This window comes from Rhinolophus hipposideros (assembly GCF_964194185.1).
Source record: "Rhinolophus hipposideros genome assembly, chromosome: 19".
NCBI classification, from domain to species: Eukaryota; Metazoa; Chordata; class Mammalia; order Chiroptera; family Rhinolophidae; genus Rhinolophus; species Rhinolophus hipposideros.
In genome coordinates, this window is record NC_138065.1 from 10,125,079 (window position 1) to 10,151,925 (window position 26,847).

At 38.7% G+C, this 26,847-nt stretch overlaps 2 protein-coding genes across 19 annotated transcripts in view; both read left to right on the plus strand.

The window, feature by feature from the left end:
* The window catches only part of CSDE1 (cold shock domain containing E1), a 36,397-nt gene extending 19,725 nt beyond the window's left edge, over positions 1-16,672 (plus strand). For all 18 annotated transcript variants that reach the window (XM_081026463.1, XM_081026476.1, XM_081026462.1 and 15 more), the window contains 14 exons: positions 1,576-1,657; positions 1,978-2,106; positions 2,225-2,350; positions 2,952-3,164; positions 4,524-4,664; positions 4,748-4,912; positions 7,544-7,651; positions 8,261-8,436; positions 9,010-9,122; positions 10,137-10,256; positions 12,946-13,124; positions 13,965-14,128; positions 14,883-15,015; positions 15,380-16,672. In XM_081026463.1, coding sequence (XP_080882589.1) covers positions 1,576-1,657; positions 1,978-2,106; positions 2,225-2,350; positions 2,952-3,164; positions 4,524-4,664; positions 4,748-4,912; positions 7,544-7,651; positions 8,261-8,436; positions 9,010-9,122; positions 10,137-10,256; positions 12,946-13,124; positions 13,965-14,128; positions 14,883-15,015; positions 15,380-15,427 — 1,897 coding nt within the window. In that variant the 3' untranslated portion in view covers positions 15,428-16,672. The remainder of the gene's footprint in view (positions 1-1,575; positions 1,658-1,977; positions 2,107-2,224; positions 2,351-2,951; positions 3,165-4,523; positions 4,665-4,747; positions 4,913-7,543; positions 7,652-8,260; positions 8,437-9,009; positions 9,123-10,136; positions 10,257-12,945; positions 13,125-13,964; positions 14,129-14,882; positions 15,016-15,379) is intronic.
* A 140-nt stretch (positions 16,673-16,812) lies between these two features.
* Positions 16,813-26,847, plus strand: NRAS (NRAS proto-oncogene, GTPase). Its single transcript, XM_081026606.1, has 7 exons — positions 16,813-16,937; positions 17,435-17,562; positions 19,520-19,698; positions 21,786-21,945; positions 22,519-22,641; positions 22,990-23,031; positions 23,139-26,847. Exons 2-5 carry the CDS (start codon positions 17,452-17,454, stop codon positions 22,636-22,638), a joined length of 570 nt encoding a protein of 189 aa, XP_080882732.1. The 5' UTR covers positions 16,813-16,937; positions 17,435-17,451; the 3' UTR covers positions 22,639-22,641; positions 22,990-23,031; positions 23,139-26,847.

Consider the following 26,847-nt stretch of genomic DNA (forward strand, 5'->3'; position numbering starts at 1 on the left):
TGGGGTACTAGGCAGATCATGATACTGTTAACTGGATAAGGGGATACAGCAGAAAGTATTAAGGGTGGGAGAAGAATTATACAGTAAACCATTTTGAATTTGAGGTGTCTGTCGGTATTTCTGGGTGAGGATAGTGAACATGCAGTTGACGTGTAGGTCTGAGACAAGCTAGTAATGGGCAAAAGATACAGCAGTCACTATCATCGGCATAAGCAGTTAAGGAAAGTGTAGTTAAGAAAGCCCAGGGGTGATGATACTTATTTTGGGGTGGGAGAGACGGGAGATGCAAGTGCAGAAGGAAGTTAAAAATAAGAAGTTGGAGAAGGGGTTAGGAATGCATATTCCAGCAGCATGAGGAAAGGTCCCAAGAGCATGTGCAGGAGCCATAGCCTTGAACCTTGCCTCCTCCTGTAAGACTAGAAGGAATCAGATTGAGTTGTAGGTATGGATCTTACAAGTTTAATGTGAATGCCTCAATCTCAAGTAGGAAATTAGGGGCTGGGGCTTGGGTTTGAGGTGGGAGCCAATGAAGGGGCTTTACTGAACTTTAGTTGTTATATGTGCCAAGCACTTGTACTAAATACTTTGCGTATCGTTGTTAATCCTCATAAGAGCCTCACCTGATTAAATTCTTCATTTGTGAAATGTGTGTTCTCAAGTGAGTTGGCCTAAAGTCACACAGCTTTCAAATAGCAGACATTTAAATCCCAGTCTGGCTCAAAGCCTTGTCACTGCAGTAAGTTGCAAAGGCAAGTAGGATTTTTTTTTTTCAGTGTTTTTGTTAGTCTTATTAAATTTTTGAAATAAAAAACACAGTTGGTTAGTTTGTTCAGGAAGAATTAAGGGAAATAATTGCTTGGTCTGCAGCTCAAAACTACATCAGCAAATACTATTGCATCTTAACAGTCTGTGCCATCTTTAAAACAAAATCAAATTTACATTGCTACTGCTAAAAGATGGTGACAGTATAGCAGCATGTGGTATAGAACTGGTTTAAATGAAGGTGAATGTTATTTTTTAAAGCACAGCAAATTTCTCCTATGATCACTGCATTTACTCAACTTTCTCTTATGGCTATTTAATCAGAAAAAAATGGTGGTATAGCTACTAAATTCACTCATTGCAAACTGGGACCATCTCTTACCTATCTCCAGTACCTGTTCACAGCACATATACCTGCTTAAATGTTTGTATAATGAAAGACCTTCCTAAAACTGTAGTATTTCCCATCTTTGGTTGCATCCAGCTTGTGGCTTTCTTTTGTTGTAATAGAAAAGCAGAATACAACACCATGTACTCATGGTGTTATTTTCAACAGTCCAAGAGAAAAATGATCTACATATGTGTGCCCCATTTAGAAGGCTAGGGCGTTAAGCAAAAGTCCTTTGCTTAAGCCATATGAAGAGAATCAGGTGTCATAAACCTTCACATATGCTCTTAGTGATGACATAGAATTCTTGAGGCCTCAGAAAACTAGTTTATTGTTTCTCTAGACTCATCATATCTAACCAAGCCAATGTACTTTTCATCCCTCTTTGATTTCCCCTCACCCCACCCCCACCTGATTATTTCTAGTACTGGTGCTGTAAGTGCTCGAAACATTATGCTGTTGAAAAAGAAACAAGCCCGCTGTCAGGGAGTAGTTTGTGCCATGAAGGTAAGTCATCAAATTTGGAAAACTTGAGTGTTTTCTTTGACTACTTTAAGTCGTACACTTCAGACCCAAGCCTTTTGTTTTTCCCTTGTCTTTCCTTTAAAAATAGTTCAATGTTAATCTCTTAAAATTCCTTGGTTACTAATTCATTATGTTCTTTTAAATGGGCCATTTAGTTGATAATATTAGACTACCATGTATATTGTTTCCACTGCAGTATAATTTTGTGAAAAGAGTTCTTGATTGTAAATTGTAATCATAAATATGTACACATTGAATAGTACCTAATGTTTCTGTTATTTTTGGTTTTTGTTTGGCATCAGGAGGCGTTTGGCTTTATTGAAAGAGGTGATATTGTAAAAGAGATATTCTTTCACTATAGTGAATTTAAGGGCGACTTAGAAACCTTACAGCCTGGAGATGATGTGGAATTCACAATCAAGGACAGAAATGTAAGATAGTCAACTAACCCGATCTTTGACCTTTTTTAAAGATCAGTAGCGAATTACATTTTTATGAAACACTTGAAATTACATTTCCTCCCTTCCTCCCAACTCCCTTTTGATTCAGGGTAAAGAAGTTGCAACAGATGTCAGACTATTGCCTCAAGGAACAGTCATTTTTGAAGATATCAGCATTGAACATTTTGAAGGAACTGTAACCAAAGTTATCCCAAAAGTACCCAGTAAAAACCAGGTAAAGAGTCTTTTTCAGGAGAGTCGTCTTTTCCTCATCAGTAATAGGATAATATGGGATGGCAGACAGAAATTTTATTCCATTCGATTAATGATAGTGGAACAATTAGATATTTCTTGATATCTATAAGTAAACTAAATGAAAAGCTATTGATCGATTTATCAATTTTTTTTTTAACTGGGTGATGAGAAAGAAACATGGTTAAATTGAAGAAAAAAGATGCAGGTGTACGTTTGTAACCACCACCCACCCCACCCCCAGTTTGTTTCTTTTTGGGGGGAAATGAGATGAACCAGTGGTGTCAGTGCTGAGGAAGTGTGAAATAAAAAACTGAAATTCTTTTTTTTTTGAAATTCTTTTTCTTAAATAAAATGTCTCAGTATCAGTGCAGGATCTTAACTGCAGTGTTGTGGTTTTTATGGTGTATCACGTGACCACAGAACACAAAGCTTGCAAAGTGGACTTACTTTGTCAACCTCCATCCTCCCCACCAAAGGAATTGTGTATTATAAATAACATGGGTTTGCTGTGTGTTCTTGTTTGACATAGAACTAGGAAGGATGAGAAATCTCCAGCTAAAATAGTTTTTCCTTCTCATCAGAATGACCCATTGCCAGGACGCATCAAAGTTGACTTTGTGATTCCTAAAGAACTTCCCTTTGGAGACAAAGATACAAAATCCAAGGTGACCCTGTTGGAAGGCGACCATGTTAGGTTTAATATTTCAACGGACCGACGTGACAAATTAGAACGAGCAACCAACATAGAAGTTCTATCAAATACATTTCAGTTCACTAATGAAGCCAGAGAAATGGTAAGTGTTGGATATTATTAGATAAATATCCAGTATGGGGGGGGGGTCAATGTTATATTCAAGTTTGTAATACTGTATTGAAAATTCTTTTAAGTTGATACTGAGCAGTTACCTTGTTGAGGTAATTAAGAACACAGTTTGAGTCAGTTTAGGTTTGACATCTAGCTCTGTCACTTAATCTTGAAACAGATGTGAAAAAGTTTTAGAATGGAAATTTGGACAGGATGATTTCTAAGGGTTTTCTCTGAAAGTCAGTGATTATCTGGCCCTTAAGTATGAAAACAAAGAAGATTAAAGTCTATCATTTAGAAAGTAGATTTTCCCAAACTATTTTGTAAAATGTTTAGTAAACACTAGATTAATTAAACAATGGTAAGTTTGTTTCTTTAGTTTTTTACAACAGGATTTTGCCAGTTCTTTTTAGTGGATATATGTTTAGGAGGACATGTACCAAAATTATTTCCCAAATGTGTTTTATAAGTTCAGTTTTCATGTATTAACTTTCTCAGAAGTAATTTACATTTAGTTCTGTTTGGGGTCATATCTCAGTGGAATTGGTATCCATTAAATGAAAATAGAAGTTTTCTGAGACTTTTTTTTAACCTTTGCCTTTAGAGAATTGATCTTGGTTATAGAATGGTTACTTCTATAGTAAGTATGCATTATGCCTAAGTTATTGGTAGATCTATAATTGTGTTTCAGTAAACATTTGAGTACCTGCCATGTGCCATTTACTCTGGATAAAATGCCCTAACAGAGCTGATAATTTAGTAAGAAGGGAAAAAAATGCAAGGGAAGGATTTCTAGTTTTACGCTTCAGCTCTAGATCTGAAGTCCTTCCTATGCAGAAACTCAACATTTTTGAGGAGTAGAGACTAGAGAGTTGCCTTTAGTTGACTTTTGAAGTATTGGTCTGTAGACTTTTTAAATTTCTGGATGTTGTCATAAAACGTGAACCTTATTTGTAATCCTGGTTTCTGCTACTTATTAGCAGTGTGCTTTGGCCAAATTGTTTAACCCCTCTCCGCCTTGATTTCCTCATCTTTCAAAAAAGTTCACAGAATTGAGAATTAAATGGAATCCACTGTGTGCTATGTTTACATTCAAATACAACTTTTTCTAGTGCATGTTGGCCAACTAGAGTAGCTTCTGGCGAGTCTCAGACAATTGCTTAGAGGTAAACTTACTTTATAGAAAGCAGTGAGTTTGTATTTAAATAGAAAAATTCCAACATGGATACAAAATTTGCGTCATTAAGACAGGGAATTCCTAAGGAATGTAACTTGATGATGTTTCCATACTTGAATGTTGTTGTCTTGATAAGCTTCGCAGCCAGTGAGAATATGATTTGGATTTCAGGGTGTAATTGCTGCCATGAGAGATGGTTTTGGTTTCATCAAGTGTGTGGACCGTGATGCTCGCATGTTCTTCCACTACAGTGAAGTTCTGGATGGGAACCAGCTCCATATTGCAGACGAAGTCGAGTTTACTGTGGTTCCTGTGAGTAGTTTTTGAGAACAGTAAGAGGGGTTTTCTTGATTCTTCCTTTTTCAGTTTAAGTTACTGTTGTTTATTATTTGTAGGATATGCTCTCTGCCCAAAGAAATCATGCTATTAGGATTAAAAAGCTTCCCAAAGGCACGGTTTCATTCCATTCCCATTCAGATCATCGTTTTCTGGGCACTGTAGAAAAAGAAGCCACTTTTTCCAATCCTAAAACCACTAGCCCAAATAAAGGCAAAGAAAAGGTAAGTTTTACATTATCAAAATGATTTTTGTATATGTTCATTCCTGTTCTGCTCAAAGGCAACCACTGTCCACACAATAATAGAGTATTAGCTCTTTCAGAATTCCCTGTAATATTAACTGAGCTAATCTAAAGGCTTTTTTAATCTCAGCATTATGGACATTCTGGGCTGGATCATCTTTGCCAGGGTAGGTGGGGCTGTTCGATGCATTGTGGGTGTCAGCAGCATCCTTGGCGTTAACCCACCAGAGGCCAGAATTTCTCCTCTCCCTGTGTGACAGCCAACAGCTTCTCCAGAGCTCACCAAATGTACCGAAATAATCCCGTTAGGAACTGCTCATCTAAAATTATAGTTTAAAACGTTCAAATTTGGGTAGACTCAATTCACAAATTTGAACTCCATTCATTGAAAAATTCACTGAATAGGAAATATAAAGATGTCCAAGATGGCTTCTGCTTTCAAGTAAATAACAAATTGAAGATTGTATAGAAACAAGTAATTCATACAACATATAAAATGTTGCCCTAGAGGGTTAGTTTTGCTCTGGTGAAATTCTAAACTGGAAGGATCTGGGATGGTTTCATTAAGGCGTTAACATTTAATAGGGAGAAATAAATAGGAAAGCACATTCCTCACAGAGTAGAGGTACAGATGAAAAATGCAGGCTTTCTTTAGAAAGTACTAAGTAGTTTGACAAAGAGATAGGGACTTCCTTTTTCTTTGGCAAGGATGACTAGGAGAAATAAGGATGAAAAATTAGTATATAGGTAAACTAAGAAGATGTTGATGGCTCCGCTAGAGAATTTAGACTTTGTTCTGTACTCAGAAAAAAATTACTTTCGGAAAAGTGGTATTAGGTGTGCACTTCAGGAAGATAATGGCAATTGTGTGACCCCTAGATGGGAGTAGAGAAAGACAAAAGATGGAAGTGGCTTGGTAGGAAATTATCTAATAGTTTAGATACTCCTTGAACTAGAGCCAGAGATCATGGATGTAGACAGGGAAAGGACATTAGAGAGCTACTGGAAAGGATTGTAATTTTAGAAATAACTACTTAGGAGCAAGAAAGAGCAGGGATAGCATGTGGCAATCCATACTTACTTTGTAGCTTGGGAAGTCACTTCACCTTTGAGGTTCCGTTTTTAAGTTTAAAATATGATTGTGTCCTGTTTTGTTTAAAAAGTCCTCACAGGGCCTGATCCACAGTAGGAATTTCACAAATGGCAGATTGTGCTATTAATAATAAAAATAAAATTCAGAGGGGCGTGTTTTTAATTTTAGCTCTTGGTATGCCCTGCATCCCAAATGTCTGCAAAACTGGCTTGATGAAGACGGCCTTTATGTGAGACTTTTTCTTGACTTTTTTATTGTTATTTTTTTCTCAGGCCAACACTGTTTCCTAGGAAGCCCCTCTGTCATTGTGCTTATTGCAGTGTATTACCCTTACCTGTTTGTGAATCTTACCTGCTCTGCTAGGCTGGGTTCTTTTTGAGCAGGGACTATCTTACTGCTAATATACTTAGTGTGTAGTATGTTATTGGATGAGGTTAATGGGTAGAAAGTGGAGAGCAAAAGCGAATGCTGAGATTGTGCCGGTGGTTGACTGACAAGAGTCGATGCACTAACATCAGCACTTTTCACTTAACGCAAGTCCAGTCGTCAGCATCACTCTGTACTGACTGTATAATTTTGGTCAGATGTAGCATCCTAAGACTTTGCTGATTTATAAAATGAGGGAGGATACATATGTGAAGATTTCATCATCACATTAATTTGATAATACAAAGTGTTTAATATCTGGTATATTATTATAAATGTTCAATAACTATCATATAGCAGTTACAGAAAGAGTGTGAATGGTAGAAGAGCATAAATTAATTGGTTTTGAATATGTAATAGTTGGTAATGAGTTCTGGAGCTTAGGAAAGGAGTCAGAGCTAGATTAAGGATGTGGGCATTAATTACTCCCTATAGAAAAGATGGTTGAAACCATACAACAGTATAATTTGTGTATTGCTGTACACTGTCATTGTTTACTGTTTGATTCTATGTGACATAGCTGAAATTTCTTAGATTTTTGAAGAGCTAATCTTTCTGGTATTTGACGGTGATTTAAGAGTTATTGTGAAAATATTGATACATCACTTACTTGCTTAAATGATCAAATGCTCTGAACTGTGCTAGATCCTGTGCCAAATAAAATTCTCATGCGTTGGTAAATACATATTGGTTAACGTTACATGCACAACACTGCAAGTACTATGGGAGACTCAAAAGCTTCCTGCCCTACAGAATTTCCACCTAGTTGAAAATACATGCCCAGGTTTCTGATTGGCCTTGAGAAGTATAGAATGGGCATGTTGTAAAATTTCAGTAAGGTTTCCCTCCTTAACAGCAAGAATTAGGTTCTTAAGACTAAAAGACCCAATTAGAACAGACTGAGTCAGTTCTGGCTTAAGGCAAGACCATCTTTTATTCATAAAAGAAATCTGTTATTGTTAGAGAATTCTGGAATGGGAAATTTCTACAGCTGTGCCAATTTGTTGGCTTCAGACGTGTGTAAGAACGATAGCTGCTTTTATATTGGTTTTTTGTTGTTGATTGTTTTCGTTGTATTCTGACTCTCTTTAGGAGGCTGAAGATGGTGTTATTGCTTATGATGATTGTGGGGTGAAATTGACTATTGCTTTTCAAGCCAAGGATGTGGAAGGATCTACTTCTCCTCAAATAGGAGATAAGGCAAGATAATTACGCTATTTGAGGAGGGAGGGTTAGAGGTTGTCTTTACTCATCAGTCCTGCAAGATGGTTTCTTTAAATTTTACCAAGTTTTGCGAAATTTTTTTGTGCTTACAAGTATAATATATGAACATTTTCCTGTTTAAAAGCAGCTTATTCATGTAGAAGAGAGTCTAGCAAGCTCTCTGTTAAAAGCTTTATGAGGCATATTTAAACATTAGATAGATATGCCTAAATCAGTTAGCTTCGATAAAATTAATATTGGTAAGAAAGTTAAAACAGTCACTGAAACATTATCAAAGTAAAATCACACCAAAGATTCTACATTGCTGTTCATTTTTCTCATACTTAGTGTGTCTGGTTTTCTGACAGCCCTCTAGAGAAATTAAGAATCGGTAAGGAACACACCCTGGAGGACAAAATTTGATCCTCTGTGAAAAGAGCAATGAGATGTAGAAGTGTTACAATGGTTGGGGTGAATATCTATTTCATCAGAGTATTTACAAAGGATGTTTAGAATGGGAAGATGGTCTGGGGGAGTTGTGGGTCAGAGTTAAGGAGTGTGGTGTGGAAATGACATGGTATTAATGAGCACCCATGTTTTTCACAGGTTGAATTTAGTATTAGTGACAAACAGAAGCCTGGACAGCAGATTGCAACTTGTGTGCGGCTTTTAGGTCGTAATTCTAACTCCAAGAGGCTCTTGGGTTACGTGGCAACTCTGAAGGATAATTTTGGATTCATTGAAACAGCCAATCATGATAAGGAAATCTTTTTCCATTACAGGTGAGGCGTGCCTTTTAGGAACTTAGAGCTTACTATTCATTCTTTGGTTTTGGAGTCAAAAACATTTAGTACTGGGTGATTACATATTTTTTAATCCCAAATTTCATACTGGTAAAAAGTTAACATCTGCCTTTACATAGAGAACATGTGGCCAAAAGATAAAGGCCTGTACGTGCTTTAAACAGTAGAAGCCTTTCTGCTTCGGTGAAAGAATACTGTTTTATTTGTTGCTGCCAGAGAGTTGAACATTTGATTTGGTGTTACAGTGTAGCATAGTGGTTAAGAGCATGAGCTCTTAGAACCGGATAATTCGACTTTGAATCCAGGCTCTGTCAGTGACTACCTGTGTAACTTTATGAAATTAACCTTCTGGTATCTTCTTTTCATTATCTTGAAATGCGTTCCTCGTTAGTGCGTTCCAGGGGTTTACATGAGTCAGTACATATAACGTGCTTTAAACAGTATGCAGCATAGGTTAGCACACCATGAATGTTACTGTACAAGAAGTAAAGGTTACTTGCTGCTGCTGTTTGTAGTCATTGCTTATTCAAATGTCATTTCCTTTCCCCCCAGTGAGTTCTCTGGCGACGTTGATAGCCTGGAACTGGGGGACATGGTCGAGTACAGCTTGTCCAAAGGCAAAGGAAACAAAGTCAGCGCAGAAAAAGTCAACAAAACGCACTCGGGTAATGAGTTGTGACTTCTCCTTGCTCAATCTGTGCTGGGGGCGGAGGGACTAAGTGGGAGGGGGGCGAAAATCCAATTGTTCTCATCAGTGGTTCTCCAGGTGTGATCCCTAGATCCCGCAGTGTGACCTGGCCACTTGCTAGAAATACAGCTTCTCTGACCCCACTCCAGACCTGCTGAAAGTCGGGGGGGTGGGCATCCTTCAGGTAATTCTGATGTGCACTGAAGTTGGAGAACCACTGGTTTAGGTATTTTAGGTTATTTAAGTTTCTTTTCCATTCAGTTCTCTTTAAAAAAAAAAATAATAATAACCCCAAGATAATAAATTTCCGTGGGGTTGGAGAGAGAGGCATTACTCTAGAACATCATTTTGGAGGAGAATGAGTCCAAATGTGAAAAATAATGGGAACTTAAGAAAATTGTTGCTATTTCGGGTCTCCAACATTAAAAAACCGGCAACTTACGTTTTTGGCTTTTAACACTTTCTCTTCGCGAGACCTAGAGAAATGACAGCCAAGAACGTTCATTTTAATTCTATAAATATCTTAAGTACATGCTATGTTTTGTTTATGGGGAGCACAGCAGTAAAGAAATTAGACAAACCCCTGCCTTCTTGAGTTTTTAAGTGGAAAATACAGGCAAACAAGATGAGTGAAATGTTATGTGTAGTATGCTTAGAAAAATAGTAATAACACTATTAAGATAAAAGAAATCAGAAAAGTATGTAAGTGTTAGGGTTGCCATTTTAGAGACCAGGGAAAGCCTCACTAAAAAGGTGAAATTTGGTCGCCTGGAAAAGGTGAGAGAACAAGACATGTTTTATGTATGAGTACTTGTTAATTCCTTAAACAAATGCACTTTATTTTAATGGTACTTGAGAAATATTTTAAGAATAGCAGACAACCAACCAATCTTCTGTTAATATTTATTCTGACGAATTTTGCTTTTGTTCTTGTGGGATAGAGTTTAAATAAAATTGTTGAGTGAGAGGTATACACCCTTTTGTTTTGTAGTGAATGGGATTACTGAGGAAGCAGATCCTACCATCTACTCGGGGAAAGTCATTCGCCCTTTGAGGAGTGTTGATCCAACACAGACTGAGTACCAAGGAATGATTGAGATCGTGGAGGAAGGTAAGAGCATTCCTGTAAGATTGTTTGAAATTGGCCTTTCCTTCAAATGAGTACTTGGGAAGATTTTAAAATATGATGGTGTTTGTTGCAGTTATTTTCAGCTTCCTTAAAAAACTGAATTAAGGAAAAGTGACTCGCCTCCATGCTTAGTTTTTATTTTTATATCCCATGGAAATGTGAACAAATGACCATTGTGTGAGCATATGACATGTGTGCAGCTAACTCTGAGTTATATTGAAACAGATTGAGAACAAACTCTTAAACTAAAAATATACATTTAATGTCGTGTGATAATCATATATTCACAGTTGGCTGGGTTTAGTACAATTTACTGGTAGTTTACATCAGTACCAACAAATTTTACTTGTAACCATTTAATTCTATAAACATTTGCTTCCTATGCAAGTTATATCTATTCCCTCATAGCTAGGGTTCCATGGGGATTCTATTACTTTTCTGTAGGCCAAGGCTCCTTGTATTTTTCATTTTCTGCTTTTTTCTCCCATCTTCATGAACTCCCTGAGTTTTGGTGCCACCTCTTACCCCCAACTATTACCACCAAAAGGCCAACTTGGTGTGTAAAATAAGTTTGCAGTAGAAATGATGATAGGTAGTATTGGGTGATTTAGTATAGCAAAATTACCATAATACTGGGGTTGATGAGAGTGTTTGAAATTCCAGCCAAAGGTGATTGCTTGGCTCACAAACATAATAAATTGTGTGTCATCTAGGAGTGAAAGAACACAACGTGGGAAAGAGCAGGTTATTTGAAAGAAATGAACCTTTGTAACTTGTTCTTTACCTCATGAGGTTCTTAGGAATTTCTGTCTTACGTTGAACCAATACCCAACTGTGCACGCACCTCCAAATATGAATTGATTTTATAGCAGATCAATCTTTTAAATTATGCCATGATGACACCATACTCCTAAAAGAGCTAGAGGATATGGGCAATGAACTTGAACTCATGAAATAATATCAGATTCGCCCTTCTCCCTCCTGTATCATGCCGCTTTTACTTCCTTTTGCATTCCCAAACCTCCAGTCCACTTATTCTCAACACTGGCTATTATAGGATATAGTCCAAAGCACAGCTTTATTGGAAAAAGAAACTTTTCTGAAATCTATAAGCTTAGGGTTTTCTGGAACTAGACAGTTTGCATTTTCCCACTTGGCACGAACTCTTTATTTGTTTAGGAATACAGCTGTAACTAGATACAAAACCATGGGCTTTAGAGTTGGGTAGACCTACTGTGTTTCCCTGAAAATAAGACCTAGCTGCTCTTAAGACCTAATGCGTTTTATAAGACCAGGTCTTATATTAACTTTTGCTCCAAAAGATGCATTAGAGCTCATCGTCCGGTTGGATCTTATTTTTGGGAAAACATGGTAGATCTAAATACCAGCTCTTCCACTTCCTAGCTCTATAACTTTGGATAAATTACTTAAATCTTCCCTAGCTCGGTTTCTTCATCTTTAAATGAGGACAGTATCTCCAACCTCAGAAGGTTCTGTAAAGATTAGATGTGAATCAGTGTATTTAATAAATGGTAGTTACTATTAATACCACTACATCAGACCACTGTGTCTAATCCTTCTGTATGACATCTGGTCGAGGCATCTCCCCAAAGTTTGTGGTTCCTGTGTGTATGAAAAGAAAATCTTCATTTTACCCTATAATCAAAAGAATATTTAAAGGCATTTGCAGTTCTGAAGCTTCCACTTTCACCTAATTTTTTCTCCACCTATGTTGGTTCAGTAGATTCACCATCCAGGTGAAATGATAAGCAGCTGAACTCTTTAGCCCATTTTATCCATAGCCTGCCCTGACCTCTAGCCAACTTTTTACTCTAGGCCAGAACTCAGCAAATATGGCAGCTTGTTTTTATAAGCAAAGTTTTTTTAAAACACAGCCACGACTACTCGTTTACATACTGTCTTTGGTTGGTTTCTCACTACAACGGCAAAGTTGAATAGTTGGGACGGAGACAGGATGACCTATAAGCTTAAAATATTTACTATCTAGCTCTTTAAGAAAAGGTGTGCTGAGCCCTGATTTACAAGGAAGATGCCTATTGGTTTGAGGGAGCCATAATCAGAACAAAGAAAGGAGGTGGAATGGCAAAGAAATTTATTTACATTGTCTTTGCCTATGCCTGTCTGATTGTTTAATGCCCAGTTGGGTATGAGTCAGAAATATTTTTGACTGGTTGGCTCATATTGTGAACAAGATAATTCAGTGTATCATATTAGTAACCCATAGTGGTTAAAAAGCTCAAATATTTAGGTAATGAGACTGAGGGGTAGTGTTATTTTTAATTTCATAAAGGTCATTTAAAACTGTTCATTAGCTAGTAAGGTAATAATAAGCTACTGGTTCTTGTTTATTTTTATTGTAGTAGGTAGCGTTTAGGGTTTCATTTAAGCTTTCATTTAGCGTTTAAGGTTTCATTTTAGGGATTCATTTACAGAACCTTCTGAGGTTGGAGATACTGTCTTCATTTAAAGATGAAGAAACCAAGCTAGGAAAGATTTAAGTAATTTATCCAAAGTTATAGAACATCTCAGGTGTAAAAAATATTTTTAGGGAATGTAATACATTTTTAGCAACTTAGAAATTAATTAGAATTATTGGCAAAGGGCTGTTTCGAAGTATTAACTTGCAGACGTCTTATCTTTTTCTCAACAGGAGACATGAAAGGTGAGGTCTATCCATTTGGCATAGTTGGAATGGCCAACAAAGGGGATTGCCTGCAGAAAGGGGAGAGCGTCAAGTTCCAGTTGTGTGTCCTGGGCCAAAATGCACAGACTATGGCCTACAACATCACACCCCTGCGGAGGGCCACAGTGGAGTGCGTGAAAGATCAGGTAAGTGGTTGTAACCAAACGGCAACCAAAACTTGGAAATTTTTTTCCGCCAAGGGAGAAAGAACAACCAACATTCATTTGGTTTTTATTTCTACTTTACTCTTTTCAGTGATTTGAGGTAGCTTGTAAAAACATGAAGAAAACTATATGAAAAGAAAAAAATGGTGATATTAGCCAAAAAAAGGCGGTATTAATAACTGACATTATTATATCATGGGGAAAATAAGCATGGAGTGAAATTTCTTCTAAAAAGACTAAAATGTTGTATACTTTAGCTCAGAGCTTCTTTGGCATACCACACAAAGAAAGAAACCACGAGTAGAAATGTTCATAAAATAAGCTTAACTATTCCAGGTACTGAGCTCTTAAGGAAATCCCTGTGAGTCCTCAGAAGACATTTTTTTAATATTGGTACTGTAAATAAAACATTTTAAACGGCTATTTTTTATAATACTATAACCCAGCTAAATTCCAGAAGTGATCAAAACAATACATGTGTTCATGTAACAGCTCTCTAATGATTTTGCGTAATTAAAAAACATATAATATATGAAGGCACAAGGCAACCTTGCTTTATTTTCTTCACTCAGGCTATGATAGCGAGTCGGTGACAGTGATTTCAAGGATAGATTTCTTCCCTGACAAGTTTTGCAGACCCATATGTTGTTAGTATGTTCTAGCACAGGTAGCTGAACTGGAACGCCAGCTTTAATACCATGTTTTATAACCCTCTTTAGTTAGGGCTACACATTGTGTTTCATTCAGAGTGACGTGCTCTTCCCCCTGTGGTATGTTCCCTTTTTCTTTTTTTTTATAGCTACTGTCCCTTTTCCATTTCAGTTTGGCTTCATTAACTACGAAGTAGGAGACAGCAAGAAGCTCTTTTTCCATGTGAAAGAAGTTCAGGATGGCATTGAGCTACAGGCTGGAGATGAGGTGGAATTCTCTGTGATTCTTAATCAGCGCACTGGCAAGTGCAGTGCTTGTAATGTTTGGCGAGTCTGGTGAGTTGTTTGATTAGTAGGTAATCTCCCTGGACTCTCTTAACTTCTGTGACCTCTGCTTTGTCTTATTTCTTCAGTTTCCATCTCTGTATGTTTTTAATCCACTTCTGTCACTTCTGGTTATTTCTTAATACTTCTTGTGTCTTTTTTACTTCCAGTCTTCATTTTCTAATCTTTTGGTCTCGTGAAGTATTAATTAGGCACTTGCTGTGTAGTAGATCTTAAATATAAAAAGACGTAGTCCTTGTTCTTAAAGGATTCTGCTTAGCTGTTTTTCTTTCATTAAGCTGTTTCTAGGTTATTTGCTGCTTAACAGTCTAGTCTAATTTTATAGTTCATCACTTCTGGTTCTATGTGTTTTTTGCTTTTTTATTTTTTAAATAACATTGTTACCAGGAGAGGAGCCGGGAGTCTCTAGAAATATTTCTTAATATTTAACTTTTCTAAGGTTTTTCACATCTGCTACCTTGTTTTTTGTGTCTGTGGAACTGGACTTTGTTTTTACAGACCAGTTTAGGGATGACTCTCACCCAGATGATTTCTCCCAGCTCCTGTGTGTTAATACACCCGGAGTTGGGAATAAAACACAAACAGACTTGTCTGTCCTGTCTTGCTAGCTAGCTGGCTAGATGAGGCAAGAGTTCCTCTCATTAAAACTGAGTCATGTGGGCACTTAGGTAGAAAACACACTCTGCAAGTACTTGCTTTCTTCCCACCAAGGGTCGCTTCTGCTCACCTCTTGACTTTGTTACAGCGAGGGTCCCAAGGCTGTTGCAGCTCCACGACCTGATAGGTTGGTCAATCGCTTGAAGAACATCTCCCTGGATGATGCCAGTGCTCCTCGCCTAATGGTTCTTCGTCAGCCAAGGGGACCAGATAACTCGATGGTATGAGGGCATACAAGGTTTGGGGGAAACTGACAGACCAGCATACTACTTGAGATCCTATTTCAGCATATCTCAGAGAGCTGTAGGAGCTCCAATATTGCTTATAACTAGTTAGGACTCCCGAGACATTGGTTCGGCCCCCAACATAATGGTTGCTTGCTCTTAGAAGCACATTTCTTGATTTTCCGGATGCTTTGGACCTAGTTTAGGTAATAGATCAGGAGGGTTTACTATAGATTTCCTCTGGGAAAGAATTGGTGGTGGTTTAGATGGTTAAAAGTAATGCTTTTGGAATTGTGAATGTACTGGGATTGTCATGCACTCACACTTGTGTTACTAACTGCAATTTTATTTTTTTTCACAGGGATTTGGTGCAGAAAGAAAGATCCGTCAGGCCGGTGTCATTGACTAACCACATCCACAAAGCACATCATTAATCCACTATGATCAAGTTGGGGGGATTCTGGTGAAGGGTTCTGAATATCTCCCTCTTCATCCCTCCCAAAATCTGGAATACTTATTCTATTGAGCTATTACACCAGTTTTAACACCTTCCTCGTGTTATGTTTAAAAAAGAAATAAATAAATTTAAGAAAACCATTTTAAAATTATGCACAGTTGCAGCCTGGAAAACTTAAAGGTGGCGCCTTATAGTATCAATTTTAGGAGCTTTATTTGGTGCATTTAACAGCAACTGGTAATTGCAAACTCCACTTGCCTGTGTAAGTGAAAAATATAGACTGTTAACTTGTTGGCCCTATGAAATTCTGCACTTGATATTTAGTATATACTCTACCTTCATTACTTTTGGCAAGATGTTCTGCCTTATCACTCAGTTGCATTCTTTCCTGTTCATTATGCTTTAATTCTAAGAACCATATGAGGGTAGAATATATTAAAAATTACAAAAATTTGTATAGGCATACCATTTCCTTAAGTTGATGGCCAAATGTTAAAATGTTATTTTTCATATCATTTATAATCTTGTCACAGTCCACTTAACGAAGTTTGGTTAGATTTCAATGAAAATTATCTTCCAGAGTAGTTTTTTTTTCCTGGGATGGGGGGGGGGGTTAAACTTGACTAAATTAGTATGTATGGTGCAGAATTTCATGCAAATGAGGTGTGCCAGCAGTGTGATAATTTAAACGTATTTAAACAAAAAAACAAAAAGGACGGAATGCACAAACTTGCTGCTGCTTAGATCACTGCAGCTTCTAGGACCCAGTTTCTTTTACTGATTTAAAAACAAAACAAAAAAAATAAAAAAGTTGTGCCTGAAATGAATCTTGTTTTTTTTATAAGTAGCCGCCTGGTTCCTGTGTCCTGTAAAAATACAGGCACTTGACCCTTGGTGTAGCTTCTGTTCGACTTTATATCACGGGAATGGATTGGTCTGATTTCTTAGCCCTCATCTTGAATTGGCCGCATTCAGGACAGGGTCCCTGGCCAGAGGAATGAAGGCTTTGTCCGCAAGATGACAAGGGTCAGCTCAGGGGATGTGGGGGAGGGCGCTTTTATCTTCCCCGTTGTCGTTTGAGGTTTTGATCTCTGGGTAAAGAGGCCATTTATCTTTGTAAACAAAACAATTTTGCTTTCTCCAGTTTTCTGTTAATGGCGAAAGAATGGAAGCGAATAAAGTTTTACTGATTTTTGAGACACTAGCACCTAGCGCTTTCATTATTGCAACGTCCTGTGTGGGAGGGGCGGGTCTGGGTGCGGCCTCCCGCCTGACTCCTGGCGCGGAGGCCCACGTGGCCGGGGCGGGGACTCGGACGCCCGGGGCGCCGACTGATTACGTAGCGGGCGGGGCCGGAAGTGCCGCTCCCTGGTGGGGGCTGTTCATGGCGGATCCGGGGTCTCCAACATTTTTCCCGGTTGTGGTTCTAAATCTGTTGGCAGCGGAGGCACCGGAGCTTGAGGTGAGGCCCTGGCGTGCGCCGCGTTGGGCTTTGGAGCGTCCATGCGCCTGGCTGTTGCCGGGAATCGAGCGGAACCTGGGGGCTGGAGACAAAGGCCCTGGCGGGGGTCCGCCGTTGGGCTCCCTGCGGGAGGGTCCTTTGGCCACAGGCAGGAGAACGTGACGGGGGGGCGGCCTAGAGGCAGCCCCCCAGAGCCGAGAAGACGAGCGGGAAGTGCAGGAAGGGGGTTTCCTTTACCTCAGGCTGAGGGCGGGGCCCAAGCACTGTTGAAAACTAGTTGAGGGTGGGGGCGGTCGGAAGACTGTGATCCCGATTCGGAGACCCTCAGCAGTAACCTGCAGGTGCTTTTGCGACCCTGACTCACTTGAGAGCCAAGTGGAGGGTCACGTGTGTGAAACCGGTCCCTTTCAAACTCTGGTTTTACTGCTGATTCTAAAACTCTTTGAAGTCCTGCAGATGTGGCTCGTCATTTAACCCTGCCTGCCGATTTCCCACAGGTTCTTGCTGGTGTGAAATGACTGAGTACAAACTGGTGGTGGTTGGAGCAGGCGGTGTTGGGAAAAGCGCGCTGACCATCCAGCTAATCCAGAACCACTTTGTAGATGAATATGATCCCACCATAGAGGTGAGGCCCGGCGGTGGCCCCCCGACTCTGCCTCTGTCCTTTGACCCTCCCCCTTGAGCTAAAGGAATAATCAGGAGAGAAAGGGGAAAGTTACTTGGGGTCCTGTGTTCAGTAGGAGTACAGTCAGGACAGCTTTCCTTGTTGGTGGAGAAGGGTTCATTTTTATTAGCTGCTGAAGATTTTCGAAAAAGTTTACAGTTTTTTAGTCTGTAAACTTGAAAATGCAGTGTTGAACTCATGTAGTTTCTCGAGATACGACTGCTCTATTAACCCACCCAGGCCACAGGGAGAGCAGCTGTCTGAATGATAGTAGGATGGAGATAAAGGATTCAGAGATCTGGGTGTTCTGCAATTTTAATTTCTTAGCTAATTGAAGCAGCCGATACTGGATTGCGGTAGAAAGAACGTGAGATTTTGAGACACTGTACCAAGGATTTTCATCTCTGCGGTCTACTTAGTTATGTGATATTGAGCAAATCAGTCATTCTGAGCCTCCTTTTCCTCATGTATTAAATTACCATAAGCCTGTCCTGCCTACCACACAGGGATGTGAAAAATCATATGTTTAAATTTTTAGGAATGGTAAAGCACTGCATAGATACTACTTAAAAATATTAGATTGATTGGCTTAAGGTCCTTTAAAAGGCTTTATAATTTTATTCAATTTGGAAATGTCTGGAGAGATTATTTTATTTTAATCCACACCCTAGTCTTCCGACCATCCAGCTGCTGAGTGTTTAATGCAAGTTAACTCTAATATGGCCATTATTAAAAATTAGTCCTTGGTTCTTGGCAAAAACCTTTATTTTAGGCTTAACAGTTTTAGTATTAAGAGAACCTTTTAATATTTTTTAGAGGTTTATTGTGCGGTAATTTACATACAGTAAAATGCGTAAATCTTATATCTACAGCTCAGTGACTTTAAATTTGTATACATTTACGTAACCACCACTCAGATAAAAATATACTATTTCCAATGCCCCCGAGAGTTGTCGTGTGCCCTTTGCAGTCAGTAAACTCCCTCACCTGCCAGGAAATAACCACTTCTCTGACTTCTGTTATAAATTAGTTTGCCTAAAACCTATCTTTATGATTTTCATTTTGCTCACCTCCTCAGAACAGTCATACACGTAACCATATTTCGTGCTCTAAGAAGTTTTGGTGGTGTGAATTCTATATTAATTTGAAAGTATATTACAGTCCCACAATGAAGTGAGTTGCAGAGGAACTGATCAGTGGGCTGGGAAAATAGGTCAAATTCTGTTTCTGGAGGCAAATATTTACTAAGTATGATGAGGTTATTTTCTTTGACCTGAATTTCCAGAACATAAGTGTTAAAATACAAGTAAAATTTTTGCTTTTGAGCCTAATTGAAAGTTTGTTTTTCTTAATGATCTATGTATGTCTGAGGAATTATTAACTATACCTTATTTGGAATCTTTAGGAATTTGAGGAATGTTTCCCAAAAGTACAGTGTTTCATGATGAGCAAAATATTTTGATATTATAACCTTGTCTGAAATAAAAAGCATTCGTGTGTTTAGTCATAAACACAAGTGACCCTGTCACCAAGGCCAGGTTATGATTGGTGGAGATACGTTTAGAATGTTAAATGTACAGTAAACAACTCAAATAAGAAAAGCTCAGTTATACATTGTGGACCTAATCTCCAGTCTGACCGCAATAGAGCTGTCTTTTGAATTACCACTTTTTTTTTTCATCTTTTCCAGGAATAGAGTGTCCACATTTTCCTTCCTGCAGGCATATAGGATTGGGGGCTTTTTTTCCTAAGGAGACATTAAGTACTTTCTGTTTGTGATTATATATTAGCAGGTTGAGGGACGAACCAGAGAGACAGAAATGGACTTGGGTAGGAGCTTATTTCACCTTGGCAATAGCATTGCATAAAAACGGCATCTCCCTTTCTCCCCGCCCCCCGCCCCCCTCCACACCTCCAGGACTCTTACCGAAAACAGGTGGTTATAGATGGTGAAACCTGCCTGTTGGACATTCTGGATACAGCCGGTCAGGAGGAGTACAGTGCCATGAGAGACCAGTACATGAGGACAGGCGAAGGCTTCCTCTGTGTATTCGCCATCAATAACAGCAAGTCATTTGCAGATATCAACCTCTACAGGTACGAGGAGCATTACCTTTTCTGAAAGGATGAAGTTGAAGTGTGTTCTGAAGCTTTGTAGTGGGATGAGGAGACCACCTTAGGAAAGCTAGAGCTTTTTTAATTACGAAAAGAGTTGGTTTTGGGTTGTTGGATATTGTGAATCGGGGGTTATTACTGAAAGTTAATATTCAGTTTCCTTATCTATAATATGGAGATAATAGTACTTGCCAAGAGTCGTGAAAATTAAACGAGTTAATAAATACCAGGGTACCAAAAAAAGTACACATTTTAAAAGATGCTATCTACGTATTACTTTTCGAAGTTGAATTCAGTTACGTAGCAATGTGTAGTATGACGTTCGCTCAAAAGATGGCATTAATCAAATGAATGCCAGCATCATTTGTTGTATTACAATTTTAGTACAGTTTTTTCCTTTCTTAAAATGTGAATACATTTTTTTTGGCACCATCTGTAAATTACTCAGAACAGTTCCTATCACATAGTAAAGCTTATGTTCTGCCTACAGCCTTGAGTCCTGGCTTATGCCCCATCCAAGTGAAGATGAAACGAACTCACAAAACGAACTATTAATAGTCCAAAACTGAATAGGGTGGTTTTTCTCCTAAACTTATTCTACTTTCCATTTCCTTTCTGGAAATGATAGCAGTACTTAATAAAATGCCCAGCACTTGCCAAGCACTTAATCCATATTTGCTGAGTTTCTGGAAGTCATTTTTTCTCTTAGACTGTCTTATATTATCACTTAACACAGGCTCCTGTCGTCACCCCCGAAGCTCAATTCTGCAGCCAGCCAGTGTAATACAGTTTCGATATATGACTGAATGGAATAATCTAAGGGTAGAGTCTAAAGCAGTGCTCTGCGACATGGTAGCCACAACCGATACGTAGTTATCTTCAATTAATGAGAATTAAATACAATTGAAAAATCAGTTCCTTGGCCATATTAGCCACCGACTTCTCAATAGCTACATGTGACAAATGGGTATAGTTGGACATCACAGATATAGAACATTTCTGTCATGGGGAAAAGTTCTGTTGGACAGTGTTGCTCAAGAGAGTAGAGCGGGGCCGGCCCGGTGGCTCAGGCAGTTGGAGCTCCATGCTCCTAACTCCAAAGGCTGCCGGTTCGATTCCCACACGGGTCATCGGGCTCTCAACCACAAGGTTGCCAGTTCGACTCCTCGAATCCCGCAAGGGATGGTGGGCTCTGCCCCCTGCAACTAAGATTGAACACGGCCCCTTGAGCTGAGCTGCCTCCCAGATGGCTCGGTTGGAGCACATCCTCTCAACCACAAGGTTGCCGCTTCGACTCCCGCAAGGGATTGTGGGCAGCACCCCCTGCAACTAACAACGGCAACTGGACCTGGAGCTGAGCTGCGCCCTCCACAACTAAGACTGAAAGGACAACAACTTGAAGCTGAATGGCACCCTCCATAACTAAGATTGAAAGGACAACAACTTGACTTGGGGGAAAAAAGAGAGTAGAGCAATAATTTCCAAATTGCTCTGTAATATGTCTTGCATGTCAATGAGGGTGTGTTCTCAGTTCGGACTTCCAGATCCTTTAGATCCCCTTTAATAAGAGCAATTCTGGTGTTTTCTACTTTATATCTTGGACTTCCAGTTATAATTTTGTTGGAAGCTTTTGGACATTACTCATATAGAGAAATGGATAGATCATCTACCATTAAATACCGTCACTCTCAAGGGAACTTCAAAAGGTTACTTAGAAGCAGTGAACTTTTTGTACTTTGGACCTTAATCTACAGTGAGATTTACAGTTGCCAATTAAATCCAGAACCAAGCTCTATGGAAGAATCAAGGAGCCTAATAGGGCCATGTGTCACGATGGACTAGCTACGTGTTTCCACTCGGAGGTGAACTGGCACTTGGCTTCCCAATGGCTGCTGAATAAACCAGTCTCCTCATTATACAAAGTCTTTTATAAGTAGTGGGGGTCGACGGGGTGGAGAGTGAAACTACTAGAAGCTAACAGGGCTAGATAAAATTTGTTACATTCCTTTTTTGCTCCAGCTGTTTATTCCTTCCAAAAAGCTGATGTTACAACATACTGCTTTTTTTAGGGAACAGATTAAGCGAGTAAAGGACTCAGATGACGTACCTATGGTGCTAGTAGGGAACAAGTGTGATTTGCCAACAAGGACAGTGGACACAAAACAAGCCCACGAACTGGCCAAGAGTTATGGGATTCCATTCATCGAAACCTCAGCCAAGACCAGACAGGTATACTGCAGCTTTCAGCATCTGGCAAGGGTTTGTTTAAGGCAGAAAAGTTTGATTGGTTGACTTTTTGCTAGAGATGTGGTCCAAATTCTTTGTTGTTACGGATTTTTAATGGTGTTCTAATTTCTTAATCTTCAGTTTAAACCTGAAATGAACTTGTTAATGTTCTGGTGTGGCATTTTTACTCCCTCATTAATATGCACAAGCATTACTAAAATGAACACCCTTGATGAAAGATACTTACAAGCATTTGTCCTTTCTCCATCAACACCAGCCACTGCTTAGGGCTTAAGTTCTTCTGGGTGGACTCTTTAGATCTGGTAGGTTCGTATGTCCAACATGAACAGTTTTCCTTTGCTTGAATTGTGGTTTTGTTTTTCCAAAATGTGCCATTTGTATGTTAACATGATTCCATAGGCAGGCTAAATTTAGTGTCGTCTTTCTAAACCACCCTATTTTATCAGCCAATAATAATGGAAATTTTAAATCCCCATAAAGAAGTCCAAATGAGAGGGCGCTTGCAATTTGGATTGTGTCTGTTACGCTGTCTTTATCATTTTCTTTGTTTTGTAGGGTGTTGAAGATGCCTTTTACACACTGGTAAGAGAAATACGTCAGTACCGAATGAAAAAGCTCAACAGCAGTGACGATGGCTCTCAAGGTTGTATGGGGTTGCCGTGTGTGGTGATGTAACAGGTGAGCATGTGCTCTCTTGACATGATTATAAAGCATATTATTTAGCGTCGGGCAATCTGGAGCAGTGTTGCTTTTGTGTTTTCTCTGTTGTTACTTAACCGAGAATTTCTGCTCACTTAACAACTAAAAGACTTTCCTTATGGAGCCCTTTTTGTGAGAGTACCGAGGTCTAAACTGCTTTTAAAACATTTAATTATTTTACAGACATCGTTACGTTTTCAGTAGTATAAATTAGAAGACATTGTTTATGACGTGTATATAGATCATGTTACTGACGCTGACCAGGAGTTTGAAGAATCACTACGTCGAAGCCAGATGATAATGACAGGGTGTGTTCTTTTCTTATAGATACTTTTAAAGTTCTATCATCAGAAAAGAGCCACTGTCAAGGTAGGACAACTTTGGAACTGAACATATTATCATTCCTGTCGGTTTCTTCACTTTGTTTTTCTTACACTCTAGGTGACATTTACACAGAAATTCTGTCTTCATTTCAGCTGCACTGACACCCTGGTCCTGACTTCCTGGAGGAGAAGTATTCCTGTTATCTTCGTTTCACAAAGAAGCTCCCACTACTTCCCCAACTCTCAGTAGATCAGTACAATATTCTCTTTTAAGAAGTTCTCAGAATAACTACCTCCTCACTTGGTTGTCTGACCAGAGAAATGAACCTCTTGTTACTCCCCAGTACTTTTCCAGCCTGCGTTCTCCCCAAACACACAGAGACACACCTCTGCCGCCCCAGGTTTTTCATCTGAAAAGCAATTCATGCTCTGAAACAGAGAGCCAAACTGTAGATGTGATGTTCTATAGAAAACAATGTCTTGAGCTCTAAAGTAGCAACTGCTGGTTATTTTTTTGTTTTTGTTTTTACTTTTGAACTTGGAAGTCGGTTAGTTTCTGCAGAAGTGTCCTACATTGCTGTTTTGCTGGGAATATAGTTGATGTTGCTGTTTGGTTTGTCTGTCGAGTTGTCGGCTATATTCTATTAACTGGCATCTGCTCTGTACTCAGAAATACAAAAGTGAATACAGACTTTGGAGTCTATCCTAGTCTTCTTGACTTTCATGCAATTAAATCTAACTTTCACTTTGAAGTGCCTTTTTCCTAGATGTGATTTGTAGACTTCCTGTACAATACTTCAGTGGAGTAAATGTCTGAAAAACCATTATACCTGAAAATGAACGTCTCAGATATCTCTGACCTGTCTACCTTTGAGGGAAAGATACAGCAGATGCCGTTTCTTACGTGGATGAAGTTGGCTTCCCAGAGACCTGGTTTTAGGCTCTCCCAAGAGAAAGATGAAACTGGAAACAATTATAAATAATTTCACTTAATTTTTACCTACGCTCCACCTTTTTTTTGTAGGTTACTACCTACAAAATGTATGTAATTTGTTTCTTCTAGCTTACTGATCATCTAATGTTCAATGAACTTCAATTTGTATTTAAATTTGGGTCATATCAGAAAGCTCTACATTTGCAGGTGTTCAAAACTAAAAATTTGATGCAGTTTTATTTAATGATCAATGGTTTTTCAAGCCTCAAACATAATATATTAACAGGCACATTTTCACGGCATATCATGGTGTGTTACTGATGTATATAATTGCTCTCAATCTCCCTCTCACCCCACCCTGTCCCTCACCCCACAGCAACTGTAGTTTGATTAATTGTTTCAGTTGAGTAAAGCATGGTGCTAATGGACCAGGGTCACTGTTTCAAAACTTGAGCGAGCCGGTTAGCAGGCCAGAGGGAGAAATTCTTCCCTGTTTGCATACTACGCTGGTCAGTAACTCCAGCTAGCAGCTTTGCCCGATGTATGCTGATAAATCCTACAACGAAAGAAGAGGTCAGTTAGCACAAATCCTTCACCATGACTGGAAGAACTTGGTATCCTGAGAATGGTCAGCTTACAAGTCCTTGTAAATAAGGTATCTAGACTTTGTTTTGGCCACATAGAAACTCTAAGCCCATATTTTTCCTCATTGTGTTTTTGAGAATGAGGGTGCCTCAGATCAAAATTTTAAAACATTTTCTTGATCCGTTATATTCTTTGAAGGGTTTAAACCAGGATGCTGATTAATTAGCCTGTGCATTTTGAGGTAGCAAAAACTGATGAGTTCGTTCAGAACAAGAAGTAGCCTTTGGATTGGAACTGCTGTTTGAGAAGGGAATGGAAAATATACTTAATTGTTAGTTATGATTTGGAGACTTGGCTTTGCCATTTGCAAATAACACCCTGGTAATTCTAATGAAAATTAGAATTAGATAACGTTTGATAAAAGACTAGTTCCAAAATGGCCGCTTTCTGTTCTCATCTTTTAACATGTAAATACTTACTGAGGTCCTCCATCTTCTGATACAAATTTCCACTTAGTAAGCAAACTCCACGTTGCCTTGAAATGAATTCAGAAGAGAGAACAAAATAGACACCTGTGCCGAGCGTATAATAAACCCGGAGAGTTTGCTCTTAGTGTTAATTCGGAGAGCTTTCACAGTGCTGTGAACACCTGTGAACAGAAACTCTGCTGCTTTGTTTCTGCTCCTTGGGGAGCATTGCTCTCATTTTTCTTGGGGCTGGATTGAGGCTTGTCACCTCCGTTATCATTGTTGTCTTCCTCTTGTCTCTGTGAATGACAATGTGACACTTTTTCTAATGTCAAATTAGGGGAAAAATACTGATTTGGGGGCTCTTGTTCCCGTAACCCTTGTATGTATGTACCTTACAGTTTTCTCCAGTATGTTGTAAGCACAGAAGTATCAAAATGGGGCCAAAAATCAGACTTGAAAATGTTCTAATAGCTTCTGAAGAAGTTACTCGTAGGTGTGAATTTTGGCGCAGTAAAGTGACAAAGTTACAGTTAAATGCTGAACAACTTCTGTTAGTGTGGTCTGAAATGTGGTTTTAGGAATGTGTTTGTAATTGCTGAAAACAATTCTAGTTTACCTCAAAATCTGGAAGTCTCTTTCCCCAAGTTAAGTGCCTGGCCAGCTGTCATAAATTACACATTACTTTGTTTTTTAAAGGTTGCATATTCAGGAGTGTGCAAATAAGATGTTCTGTCTAAAGGCTACCACCTACCATGCCTAATCTGTTACATGCTGTGTTTGCTCCAACAGCTCACCATAGACTGTTACTTGGTAATATGATATACTTATTAGGAGTGTAATGGGTAAAATTATTCTCAATATGTATTTTAGTGGGCCCCATGTTTAGTCGTTCATCATCCTTTAAACTGCTGTGAATTTTTTGTCTTGACTTGAAAGCAAGAATAGAGAAACACTTTAAAGGGATATTTTGTTGTTTTCCCATTCCAGAATTTGTGAGCATAATCACATTTTACTTTACATTTACAGTCACGAACTCTTAAGCTGGCAGCTACAACCAAGAACCAAAATGTGGTGCATTCTGCTTCTTGTAACTCATCTCTGCTAATAAATGACAAGAAGCAAGGATAATTAATTAGGGAAAGTATTTTATTTGGGTGGTTTCTATAAACAAGGGGCTATAATTCTTGTACATTATTTTTCAATTTGCTGTTTCTTATCCAGTGTGCCACAAAATTATTTTAAGGTGTTTCCTATAGGATTGGTTTTAAAAGTGTTCTCGTTATCAGAGTAGTTGTAGATATATTTCAAAATATAACTGGCAATTTTTAAAAGCCTGAGTACTGACATAAGAAGCAATTGTATGAATTCTACTCTGGAGGGAAGGGATGATCTCAGTGGATGGTGGATGACTTTTATATTTCTGTGCCATCAAATATAGGTAAAATTATCAACTGTGCAATTCTGCTGTTCAAATGGGAATGATTGGCCTCCTTGGCCCTAAATGAAAGGGCTGATGTTTTAAGTTGCCTATTTTATTGTAAATTAATCCATCCTAATTTTTAAAAATTTGGTTGAATATTTTTCTTGTTAAATGTTTAAAAAATAAAAACTGGAAGTTCTTTGCTTAGTTATAATTTTTTTTTCCACTGAAGTGTCTTTATTGAAAGTTAACATCAACTTCAAACCCAGATGTGACGTTTAGATATGTGTTGGAAGATATGAGTTCCTCATTTTACCTCAATATAAAATATACGAAAGCCCTCTTTAAATGATTACCTTGCTTTAAATGATTACCTTGGGGGGATCCATAACCACGATTCATAGCTATATGTAAAATTCTCACGTTAACATGAAGTGCTTAAAACTACCATTG